The 13,472-nt window shown below is 39.7% G+C and overlaps 1 protein-coding gene across 8 annotated transcripts in view; it reads right to left on the bottom strand.

The window, feature by feature from the left end:
• The window catches only part of THRB (thyroid hormone receptor beta), a 284,536-nt gene that overhangs the window by 45,218 nt on the left and 225,846 nt on the right, over window positions 1–13,472 (bottom strand). For all 8 annotated transcript variants that reach the window (XM_070433319.1, XM_070433314.1, XM_070433317.1 and 5 more), the window contains one exon: window positions 2,606–2,866. In XM_070433319.1, the coding sequence (XP_070289420.1) occupies window positions 2,606–2,866 (261 nt within the window). The remainder of the gene's footprint in view (window positions 1–2,605; window positions 2,867–13,472) is intronic.

The raw sequence follows: 13,472 nt of genomic DNA, 5'->3' as shown, positions 1-13,472 counted from the left end.
ATTTGGGGTCCCTGAAATGGGATTACTTAGATGTTCATTTAGCCCCACTGCTATTTCTTCATGCTGGGACATCAAGGACAATATCCGACACATGTAGGCACTGAATAAACAGTGGTGGGATGAATGAATGAAATTACAGCCCAGAACTGAGATATCAAGCATGCTTGGGGGCTAGAGATATCCAGGAAATAAACATCCAGTATAGACGGACATCAAAATAGAACTCTCCTCACAGTGACTATATAGAGGCAGGAGAGCAGGGCAGATGGAGAAGAACCAAGTTAAAAAAAAAGAAGAGTGACTAATCGCATTGTTTCCTGGCCTTACTGGTAAATAGGTGTCCACTGTGAATGACTGGAATTCAGTTAATATGGTTCTTGGGCCATGACAACATAGCCTTCCTGGTGGCATTTTCATACTGAACCAAGGCATTGGCTCACATCCATGCCAAGGTGAACCCTGGTTAGTCTGGAAACTACAGGAGAATTAACCTTAGTTGCTTTTCTTTTAATACTAGAATCTTGAGGAAATACTTTAATATTTACTTATAATGTCTTATTAAAGAATTCTCTGACTTCCAGCAGTAGAGAGCTGAACGAATGCAAAATCAACTCTAACCTCCCTGAAATGTCTTGTCCCACCCCACACTCACTTGTCCTGCTTCCTGTCCCCTGTCCTTACCAGGCACACGGTGTAGCCCGAGGAATTGATGTGATTTAATGATGCAGAACTAACAACAATGATTACAGTCATAATGATAGCTGCTATTTAGGGAGCACTATATGGGAGGTATTAGGCTAAGTGCTTAAAAACATGATCATATTTAATTTTATCAAGAATCACATAAGTTTGCTCAAGAACAGAAATTTGGAAGGGCTAGTATTCTAGCCCAAATATGTCAGACTCAAAATGTGGTCTTAACCACTGTATTATATATACTTAGGGTTTTGGATCTAAATAAAGACTCTTTCCTTTTGCTTTTAAGGTGTATGAACAATTTGAAAAGTGTATGGTGCGGGGGACTCTACACATCCAAGGCCAATATTTCTCATAAATGATGGAGCAGAGATTGTCCCTATGATTGAATGAATAAATGAATGAATGAATGACTATGGCTACCAATTGTGAATAAATCAAAATTAGCCAGTGAAGTTTTTATATCACGAGAACACTACACTTTCTGTTGACATTTCACTGTACACCAAGTACTGACATAGTTTTGATGCCAGCTCACAAAATTCAAAGATACAATCTGGTTACAAATTCTAAGACTAAATCTCAATTATATTTCAAACAAATGTGTACATACACACAGACACACCTGTCCTATATCCTGACTCCTTTGAAAAAAACATATTTTGCTTTTTTTCTAAATATTGCTTTTAATTTCTCAAATCTCCTAAATAATACAGATAAGGGACAAACATAAATCTTCACAAAGAGAACATAAATAGTTTGGGCTATTCTCCAATCAGAGCTTATACCATTATTTTATTGTTATTTTAAGATATTATATTTTCATCTGAAAATCTGTACACTCAACCACCCAGGTCAACTGGTAGTTCCAAGGAGTGATTGAATTGTTTCCAGAAAAACTAAAGAACAACCATTTTTCGTTTAGAGGGGTAAATAAAATCATGTGTTTCTGTCCCAGTTATAAGAGTTTGCAGAAGTCCTTCATGGCTCATACAGAGGAGTCTTTATAAACTTTCATTAACATATCTTGTATGTGATTGCCAAATATTCAAAGACCCAATTTAAAATTTTATCATGAGTCAAAATCCTTAAAGAAAAAATCAAAAGCCCTTTTTTCTTTTAAAAAAAAAATGCTAAATTGAAAACGAATGGGAAGTTACATGAACTTGGACATTTAAAGACACAAATTGCTTTCTTGGACATTTAAAGACTAAGTTAAGAAGCAAAGATTTTGGGGAGCCCTAAGACAATAAAGCGATCAGCACAAAGACATCTGTTAGGGTGGAGGCGACCTGAGGTAAAGACCAGTTAAGTCGAATGCAATCAGGAACTTAGGCCAGTTTAACATATTTCTTACGAGGTGACCACCTCCTAAAACCATAATCTCGCCTTTCAGGATGATGACAGAAGGATTTAATGAGTTAAAAACACCACCACCCACAACTTAAAACCTCTCTTTAGTATATGAATTGTCTATTTAGTTTAAAGGTAGCCTTGGAGATCCCATTAGCTGCTGGCGCAATTGGGAAAGAAACACACACACAGACATATGTCCACATTTCAAAGCAAGTACTTCTATAATGATAGCAATGTCTGTTTTTACTCAGATTTTAAAATAGAATTAAAGCCAAAACTAACAACCTTTCTGCTAATTAGAGAAACGCAAACAACTCCCCAAGTGCCCCAACCCAACGTGAAACTGAAATTAACTGCTTCCCTTTGGAAACCACTTATTTATTTATGTTTAAAAGAAGATTTGGGGATAAAGAAACTTCGTAATAGAATCGTTGGGGAAAACACATGGACACTGAACACTGGAATACATGAAGACTAACCACACAGCTACAACAAAGCATTTTTTTGTGTCCTTGTTGAAATACTTGATCTGGTCTAGTAAAAATCTGCTTACCTTTACATTTCTTCTCTTCCGTTTGAAAGGTCTGGGCACTTGGGACACTCTGATCATTCACATCGTCATGGTCCAGATGGAATATGGAGCTACTCCAAGTTGTCTGGATGAGATGTGGCGATGTTTGTTCATTTTTCAATGTGCTGTGCCTCTCCGAATGGCTCTTCCTATGGAGGCAGGCTTCAGACATTCCTACTAGCTTCCAGTCGTGTTCGTGGTCTGGACAGTGCTTCGGTTTGTCCCAGGCTGGAAGGCCATTTTCTGGAGGGTTGAAAAATACATGATGATGAGCTGTTGGCATTGTCAAGGTTTGGTTGAGATGCACGGCTGGAAGGCAACTTGTTTCTCAATTCTTTTGGGCTGACGGTGTTCACATGCATCTCCGCGTGACGGCAGTGATAAGATGCAGAATTTGTCAGCCTTGGGCATATAGCCACCACGGTTGAACTGCCAGTCTAACTAATCAACCCATTCCCCGTTATGTTTAGTTCTTCCCTGGGAAGGCTGTACTTTCGCCTGTCTCACTTCCACGGCAATGTCCCAAGAGGAAGTTTACACCGATTTATGTCACTGCTTAGGTGACCATTTGAGGTCAGGAGGGTCAGGGCTGGTCGTGAAGACATTTCAGATCCTTAGGACATAAAACATCCAGGACTCAGCCTTGTTTGACTTGGGCTTTATCGCAGGCTGACCTGAGGGGCACCCTGTTACTTAAGTGGGACATGTTCACGTGGCTACACTGAGTGACAACTTTGTTCTCCTTCTACCTCTAATGGCCTAAAAGAAGGAGGCTGGATCTTGTACATGGTTTCAATGTAGTCTCAAATTGGCAATGAGATCTGATGAAGGACAGCAGGTGGTACTTTAGTTTGGGGTGAATTAAGAGTCCCAATGATAGATTGATAAGCCCTAAATCTCTTTGGTTGAGGTATAGAAAATTAATTATTGATGTATATTATGTTGTTGTTTTTCTGTTCAATTGATATGGACTTGAAGATCAGCCCTCTAAAATATGGGGAATAATGGAAATTATATAATGAAAACTTTCTCACATTAACCTTCCCTAGTGGTGAATTTTACTCCCTTAATAAAGATATACTGTACATGGATATAAAGTAGAAAGTAAAAATGAGCAAGCTAATACACATTTGTATAGGCATACACATTAAAAAACATAATCCATCTAGTCATCCATATTTCCAAAAATTTTTAGGCTACTGCCTGTCAAAATGAGAAAAGATATTACATAAACACAGTTCTACTTTTAAAGCAATCACATACAGAGATTGAAAGACTATAATTTGTAAGTGAATGTTTTATGCTGAATTTACCAAAGGACTAGAGATATCCATATTAGAAAGACAAGTCCATTCTGATCTGTGCATAGTACTGGGAATTTTCAAACATTTAAAATGTTGTTTAAATTATTTAACACAAGGGTTAAAAATAGTTTAGGTTTTCAAAAGCACCCTCTCTAAAGCTACTACATGTCTTCAGTTGATGTTTGTTGGTCAGGATGGTTTCTCTAAAAGTATAATCTACTCTCAGTCACTTTTGGAAATTACATTTACCCTTCAGGGTCTTCAGGTTACTATGTGAAAATCCTGGCACCCACACACTCCGTTTCTATTCCAGAACAAGACCTTGAACAAACACAACAATAAAGTCATACACATGATTTCCTTGTCATAGTAAATGGAAATGCTGTGGCTCGAAATATCCTACCTTGTCCAGCAAGCAATAATCCCTTTTAAAAAATTCATACAATATGATAGCTTTTGGATGTAACATTTGCTCTTATTCAGAGAAGAGCCCTGAAAATGCACTCTACAGAGAGCTGTTAGGCATTGTAGAGGTCAGTAAAACAAACATGGGTCCTTTCTCCTTAGAGTTTATATGGCATTCTTCAATGCATGGTCTGGACTCAACCATGCCAACCACTGGTGCAATTACAGGCACTTATGCTCATGATCCATTAAAAGGAAACAGATTGAGATCTTGGGGGATTGTATTGCATTTCAGACTCAACATATCTACGTAGAATCCATTCAAATACCTATTATCCATAAGGGTTTGAGGTTTTCATGAGCTAAGTATACAGTTACTGAATGCAAGAGTTAATTCTGGGCCCAAAGAGATTCATTTTGTTTCTACAGACATGAAAAACCTCACCCATGCATGTTTCTGCGATGTCTACTTTATTTTCTGGGTCTCTCTAAGTTCTCAGTAAATTGCATCTGGCTTAAGCAATGTTAAAAGTCATCATGCTACTTTGTAAAACCTCCAATATTTCATTTTTTCTACAGAAATTCTTCAAATTAGGTATTAATATCTCTGCCTTAACAGAAATTAAGAAATACAGCCTAACTGGGTCGTCACTGCTCCCTAGTGAGGGGAGCTAGTGAACAGGCTTGGATGAGAGATGCTGACAGGGACTCCACTCAAGGGACAATTCCTCCTTAGAGTACAGCCTTTCCCCTGGGTCAGCAAGAGCGGGTTTTTTCCTAAGCAAGGGAGGCTGTATTAGGGATGAGGTAGGGGGTAGGATTGCCTTCCATTTTCCTAAGAAAAGAGGCTGAGATGGTTTGGGAAAAGGGTTTTATTCGTGGGAGGCATTTACGGGCTCATAATTATTGTCTGTAATTACATTCATGATAATGATATTAGTTGCTTAATTGGCAGGTTTATTGGTTGGGGACACTGCTGGGAAACCAGGGGACTGAGAAGTTCTGATTGGGTCCTGGGAAAACTACAGGGATTTATTTAAGAAACATTCTTGATTTTCATCCTCCCCAAAACAGGAGGGGTGTGTGTGTGTGTGTGTGTGTGTGTGTGTGTGTGTATGTGCATATATAATTCCTATACATTGCCAAGGAGGGAGAAGGCACCTATTACACCAGACTCCTTAAATCCTGCCTATTGGGTATGCTATCATTGAGTTGACTATAAGTTACCTCCACATACGTTTGCTTGGTAATAATGGTTTCCAGGAATTTTCTGTTATTTCTATGTCTAATGGTTATATCCTCTGGTTCCCCCCAAAATCAAACCAATGAGATATATTTTTGGAGGAATTAAAATATCAAAGGTTAAGTCAGTGATTTTCAAACTTTGGTGAGAACCAGAATCACCCGTGGCGCTATGAAAGACCATGGAGACCAGGCTTGTTGAAGTAGGGTGGGGCCCGGGCATTGGTATATTTACTAAGTCCTCCAGAAGATTCTGATACAATAGTGTTTGAGATCCATGGGGGTAAGAAAATCTAAGGTATGAAGACCAATTATTGGCAAGTTCTGGATAAGGCTGCAATGTCCTTCTCAGACTCTAATGTTTTACTGTCTTGGAGTAAATGTGTTATAATAAAAAATTCATCAATTGTTTTGAGATCATGTGAAGCATTAAAAGTCAGATGTTAATTGGATATTATCTTATAGAGCACAGGTATAGATGTAACCAAATTTCACTCAAAAATCTTGTTGTTTTGAGCATTACTAGAGACACAATGTACACAGAGTAGAAATATATTTTTTTTTTTTAAAAAGGGGGGTATCTTGTTACTCAGGTGAAGTATAAATCCTTTGCTTCTTAATGGATCCCAGCTAACATCTGGCTTTTAATACTTCATATTTTAGATACCAAGACACTTAACCAGTCATGATGAAATTAATAAATAAATAAAATCAAAGAAAATAACAAAGTGGGGAGATGTGAACTATTACTGAAATAACTTCTACATATTGGCCCCTGTGTCTCGGGGAGTTTAGATGGGAATGACTGCATTTGCACTAGATGGCCATAATTCTAGTGGCTTTGAATGACATAGTACTGCTCCAAAGGGTTCTTTTGCGAAGGAGAAATAAGCATAAATCTCACCAGCATAACTACCTACAGCCTATCTCTGGAAATTTCATTAACGATGATAGAAAATAAATCTGTCCATCAAAAAAGGGAGAATTATATGAAAATATTCAAGTATTTCAGGACACCAAAGCAAGCTGTCACCTTAGAAAAGCGCCAAGGCAGAGGAAGTAGGATTATGACATAGGGTTCAGAAAGGGTCAGGTGAGTAGGTAGGGATTTCAAGGCACTCATTCTAAGAGTGTTTACTTTGCATGAAAAGGCCATCAATAATAGGAGAATGTGTATATAAAATGCTTTGCAAATACAGGGAGTATGTAGAATTATCACTGTGTAGGACAGTGATGGCGAACCTTTTGAGCTCGGCGTGTCAGCATTTTGAAAAACCCTAACTTAACTCTGGTGCCGTGTCACATATAGAAATTTTTTGATATTTGCAACCATAGTAAAGCAAAGATTTATATTTTTGATATTTATTTTATATATTTAAATGCCATTTAACAAAGAAAAATCAACCAAAAAAATGAGTTCGCGTGTCACCTCTGACACGCGTGTTAATAGGTTCGCCATCACTGGTATAGGATCAGGCTATTAAGTATGATGTCTCTAATTTCCATTTCAATTCTTTACCTCAACCCATACGTTTTAGCCTTGTTGAATTCTCAGACTATGTACACATCACCCTATTTTTAGCTGTGGAGTCATGTAGAACAGGAGACGAATTTTTGGCTGAGCATTTACTATGGACCAGGTAGTGAGCCAGACACTTATTCATCTTCGTGAACACCCTGGGAAGTACATAATGGTATACTGCTTGATTGACAAGGAACCTAAAATTCAGAGAAGCACTTCATCTGCTCTTTCATATTTTTCCTACTGGTTACAGACTCGTCTCATTATTTGACTTAACTTGATGAGTGGCCATTGGCCTATTAATAGCTACCATTTGATTAGTACTTTGAAATTTCTTTGTTAAGTATGTTTATTGTCTTATTCAATTTTCCCAATTACTCATTTGTATTCACCACTGGTCTCTTAGCTTTCACTCTCAGCCACCAACAATCCATTGTCTGCAGAATAGCCCAACTGAGCTTTTAAAAATATACATTAGAGTATATTTCTCAGCTGCTTAAAATCTTTTTTAAAAAAAAATATATTTTATTGATTTTTTTACAGAGAGGAAGGGAGAGGGATAGAAAGTTAGAAACATCGATGAGAGAGAAACATTGATCAGCTGTCTCCTGCACACTCCCTTCTGGGTATGTGCCTGCAACCAAGGTACATGCCCTTAACTGGAATCGAACCTGGGACCCTTGAGTCCGAAGGCCGACGCTCTATCCATTGAGCCAAACCGGTTAGGGCAGCTGCTTAAAATCTTTTAATGACTTCCCATCAACATTGGAATAAAGTCCTAAGACCAAAGGACTTATCCCTCCTGTCCTGCTGAGCCTCTTTTGGAGGCTCTGCCCTTTGGTCATCTGGGCTTCTAACCTGTGAAGCTGGTTCTACCACAGTGTCTTTGCAGAAGCTCTTCCCTGTGCCTGGGGTACCCTTTCCCAGTCCTTATATAACGGCCTCCTGTTGTACCAAAGCAGGATTCAGCCCTTCCTTCTCCTTTTACATGAGGGTTGCATTTTTCCCTTTTTGAGAACCTATCAGGATTGCATTTCTCAATGAAATTAATTGAAAATGAAAAACCTAACAGGTTGGACCCATGTTTGGGCCTAGAGGAGGCTCTGTTTTAGTAGAGGGAGGAGGGGGATGGAAGATCTGAGCCCCAGCTGAAGGGTCTAATCTTGGGAAAAATCAATTCCTCTCTCTAAGCCTCAGTTTTTTGTTTTTTAAAAAAATATATTTTATTGATTTTTTTACAGAGAGGAAGGGAAAGGGATAGAGAGTTAGAAACATCGATGAGGGAGAAACATTGATCAGCTGCTTCCTGCACACCCCAAACTGGGGATGTGCCCGCAACCATGGTACATGCCCTTGACCGGAATCGAACCTGGGACCTTTCAGTCCGCAGGCTGACGCTCTATCCACTGAGTCAAACCGGTTAGGGCTAAGCCTCAGTTTTCTGACTTGTAAAAGCGCAATATAATATTGCTCATGAGATTTTAATAAGGATAAAGTGAAAGAATGTAAGTGAAAGTATTTAGTAATTAAGTGCTATTCAGGTACAGATAGAGCTGTAACTATCTGATCTATATTATGCACGTGGCCATATATTTCTCTTTCTAGCCCCAGGGGAAAATACTATTAGTAAAATAATATGTTACTTATATTAATAAAAAACTATGTTTAGTGGATATAGCTACCTTACCCTCACCACCAACAACACCATCAATGCCACTACCATCACCACTTGGTCCTAAACAGAATCTTTGTACAGATGAGGTTGATTTGGATGACCTTCCATCTCCTTTGACCCCCTTCCTAGCTCCTCTTTCCCTCCTCTCAAGTACTTGCTATTCTCACATTGTACTATGGGTGCTTAGTCCTCACTGTGGGCAGATCACCTACTCATACATCTCTCCTTGACCTTAGGCACGTTACTTCACATCTCTGTACTTCACTTTCCTCATCTGTAAGATAAGAACATACTATTGTTGTGATGATTAAATAGGTTACTACATACAAACGTCTTGGAATAGTGCCTGCCTCATTAAGTGTTACCTCTTTATGTATGTACCCAATTGCCTCTTGCCTTTGCCCATCCTCCAAAGTCAAGTCTCCCTTAAACATGATTTTCAAAGAAAGGAGTTTGATAAGTGACTTCATACCACTATGTGAAGGCTGAGAACCTGGGAGGAGTCATCCCTCCCAGCAGAAGTCGTGTTTTAGAAAGGATGTCTGGAAAGCGTAGGGCCACGGCCCAAGGAATGAAATGTCTAAAATTGGATTCCTGCCTGCTGTGCAAGGCAGGTGCGAGAGGCATTTTGGTGAAGTGGGCATTTCCTTTAAGGCTGGCCTGACTATCTTCATACCCGCCTTGCTTATCAGCTTGATGGATCAGACAACATAATAATGAAAACAGGTTGGATTCCTACTCAACCTTCAAGGCCTCGCTTGTTGTTTAAGCTTTCTTAAAAGCATCCATCTACCTGCAAACTTCCATAACACTTTCCAAGCATCTTCCTTCCTCCATGTGCTACTTTTTACCTCATGACATAATAATTTACATTTATTTATAATTTCCTTATTTTTTTGGTAAAACAGTGTCTACCCGGCACAACATCCTAATTAATATTTATTGTCCCCTAATGATCGGGTAACTTTGCAAAGAGAAAACAACATCCTTGTCACAGACTCTATGCCTCTTTTCTTACCTGAAAGCTAATGGTAAGTAACAAGAACTCATCACTACTAAAATCAGTGCAATGCAGATTTTCTACTATGAGTAGTATTATCTTCCCTTATTTGCTAGTGCAAATAAAAATGGTTTTGCTTTTTAGAGGCAGGATAGTAAGTATGATAGTGCTCTGCTAGTCAAGGTTCAAATTCCGGCTTTGCCACTTATTAGTTGTGTGACTTTGGGCTAACTATTCTCCCTCTTTGGGTTTTTCTCCTGAGTATCTATGATACTTGTCTCTTTCTCTTCTGTAAGGCAAGGATGTACCATGTCCTGCCTGTATTGTGTCAATGGTATTGTGGACAAAAAAAGGGGCCCCTGACAAGCTCAGGAAAGGCCTGCATGGTGGTCTTGCAAACTCAAGAGACCTCAAGTAACCATGAAAGATGGTCTGAAATTAAAAACCTTTAGTTAAAAAGCAGTTTATAGTGGGTAGTCATGTCCTAGGCAAGTATCTTCCTTGACAAAGATCTTTACTGAGCTTATTGTCTTTTTGCATCTAAGCTAACATAATTGTGAAATGTCATGGTAACTTGTAACTTCCCTTTTTCCGGACCCCTCAGGGCACAAACAAATGGGCCCGCACTCCAGGACAGAGCCCACAAATCCTCTCATTGTTATTGAGTTAGTTGTTGACTGTTAACTATCCTGTACTCATCAAGTAGAAGTATGTGTCTATCATTTACCTTTTACCCAATCCCAGAGATTTCCCCCGCTTTGCTTTCTCCTGCCCCTCTAATCTATCACCAATGGATTTCACATAACCCACTTATGTTTCCTCCTTTGACTGTAATGTATAAAACAAGATGAAAAACTGCCATTCTCCAGAGCATTATACCCAATATATTGGATAATATTGCTTCCCGGCAATTATCAACAGTTTGGCTCAAATAAACTCACAAAATTATTTACAGGTTTGAATGTTTTTTACGTTAACAGTATCCACACCTCCCCCCTCCCCCATTACTGGACTCCAATGAACTTAATCTGTCTCTCAATTCCCACAGCTATAGGCATTCACATAACAATGCCAAGAAATAGGTAGTGTCTGTCATTTTAACCAATGAGAAAATAAGGGTGGAGAGATGTTAACAGGTGATTCCCATGTTTCTATTTAGAGTGTGTTACAATATACCCCGGTACTGTAATTACTAGTTCACCTGTTTAGGTTTGTGAGATCCTTAATAGCTGGTACCATGGCTTGTTTAGCTATGTACCCCAGCATGTAGCATGGGGCCTGGTCCATTAATGAATGCTCACTGCTTTGAGTGGAATTTAATTAAACTTGGCAGCCCTCTGCATCTCTCTCCCTCTCCTTTGCAGCCCAGTGGGAAATAGGAATCAATATTTCTCCTCTTTGTGCTTGTTCTATGCTCCAGCTTCTCAGATAAGTGCCCTTGCTCATTACCTTCTCTTGGTCCCGTACTGTTTCCGCAAATCGTCTCTTTCTTCACTTCTCCTCTTCCCAAGTGCTCTGTGCCTGCAACTATTTCAAGATCTGCAGCAGAGGTCCCTAAAGAAACTGGATGCTGTGGTTTGACAAGAAAATGCTACCCCTTTATTTAGGTTTCATATGAAAATTTATGGATGGATGGATGGATGGATGGAATACTGGGGAGCATGTAATGTGCTCGAAAATTCCAATAGGAGCGTATACTTCTGGAGATTGACTCTGCTGCTTTACTTCAGAGACTTGATAAACCCGGATCTGCTGAGGCCCTTGGTCAGCCGTTGTCTGGTTACATGAACTGTGTCCTCAGAAATATTTTCTTGTAGGCACAGTCTTGCAAAATTAGCCTCTTTGTTCGGGTAGGCTGTTTTCCATTGCTATATGGTTTTGTCTTTCTTTTACTGGGCACCTGCCTATTAATTTTCCCTCTTGCTGAGACTGGCCTTCTCTGGCCCTGTGTGCAGCTGAATTTACATTTGCTATCGCGGAGGGTTTCTCTTGTTTCATTGGCAGCGTTTCTCAGTCCATTAATTGAGTGAGATCTGGGCGCTGCTAAGAGAGAAACAAATCTTTTCCTTATCTGGCTGCTCCAACTTCTCCAGTTTTCCTGTCTATTCCATTAGGCAATCACCATCCAGATGAAAAACAATCATCAGAGCTATAGAAACCTCACATAATTATTCTGAAACTAGACGCTACAGTGATAATCTTTTGATAATAAGTTAAAACCATTAAAATTTTTTTTTGACAAGTGTGCATTTAGAACCTTTCTTTAAAGTTTAGTGTGAAACACAGTGAAAAGATCATGGTGGAAATGCCACTTGGAATTTCACTGCATGAAAACATGGCGGTGACCACGTTCATGGGCAACACCTTATAATTATTTAACCACATCCGAACGCGTTGGCGGCTGGAACACTGACCAGAGCCCCAAAGACTGGGCGAGCGCTCTCCGGAGGGCACAATGGACTCCTCCCCCAGGAATGGGCACTTGGTTTTCCATAATTCATACCGATTTGATCAGAGAAGCCTCAGGTCGGATGACTCAAACTTGGAGGTAATTACTCTAAAGGCCAGGGTGATTCCATTTAGGATATTAGAAAAGCTACAGCTGTTGCAGAAACATTCCTATTAAAGAGCCACAAATGCACATAAAAGGGAACAGATGTTTGCTGCCAGGATTAGATTTCTCCTGCATGAAAGTTCAGATCATAATATTTATTCCTGTTGCCAATCTGAACCCACATTTTTGAAAAAAACACACACACGCAAAACAACAAAAACCAAAACAAAACATGAGGTAGCCTATAAGAGCGACCCCATTTTATGTTCCCAAGCTTGAAATACCCCTTCCAAAAGTAGCAAATGCATGGGAATCTTTTCTAACTTTGGAAACCAGACTGGGGCATAATTTGTGGATAAAGAATACACTTTGAGATGGACAATTTCTGAAATGGAAAGGCACAGTCTGACTCTTCGGTGAGCAGGTCAATGTTATACATCACAATCTAAAGCAGCGGTTCTCAACCTGTGGGTCGAGACCCCTTTGGGGGTCGAATGACCCTTTCACAGGGGTCGCCTAAGACCATCCTGCATATCAGATATTTACATTACGATTCATAACAGTAGCAAAATTACTGTTATGAAGTAGAAACGAAAATAATTTTATGGTTGGGTCACAACATGAGGAACTGTATTTAAAGGGCCAGAAGGTTGAGAACCACCGCAGGGAGTCTCCTTACTTGGCAGCAAAGCACACATATTCTTTCCGTCACACCCAGGGATTAACAACATGGAAAAAATATACGCTGGTGTCAAAGTCTACAGATTCCCCTTCACTACCATTTTCCATTGATATAGTTTTGTGCATATAAGTAACTATGAAGAATTCATTTAGGCAGGAAACACTTCAATCTGGAAAGGTTTGCTTTTTCCTTTCATTCAGGAACAGAAATGCTGCCACCGCATGCGCACCTCCTCACTCTGCCCTGCAGCAGGTAAGCTTTGAGATAGGCCAGGACTCCTTGGGAGAAGGAGCTTCTGGGCTTTTATTCAGGCCCTTAGGATATTGCTAAATCCATCAAACCCATGCTTCATGAAGTGGGCCCTAGTGGTATGACAGCCCCTGGAGGGTATGTTCCTCTGGAGGGTCTGGCTTAGCAGCACCTGTACCTCAGAGTTCCTGTCCCAGTAGCAGAAATGGTGTGGAG

The sequence above is a fragment of the Myotis yumanensis genome, unplaced genomic scaffold (assembly GCF_028538775.1).
Source record: "Myotis yumanensis isolate MYYU_CA2020_CCGP unplaced genomic scaffold, mMyoYum1.0.hap1 SCAF_14, whole genome shotgun sequence".
In the NCBI taxonomy this organism is placed as follows: Eukaryota; Metazoa; Chordata; class Mammalia; order Chiroptera; family Vespertilionidae; genus Myotis; species Myotis yumanensis.
This window is presented reverse-complemented; position numbering and strand designations above follow the sequence as displayed.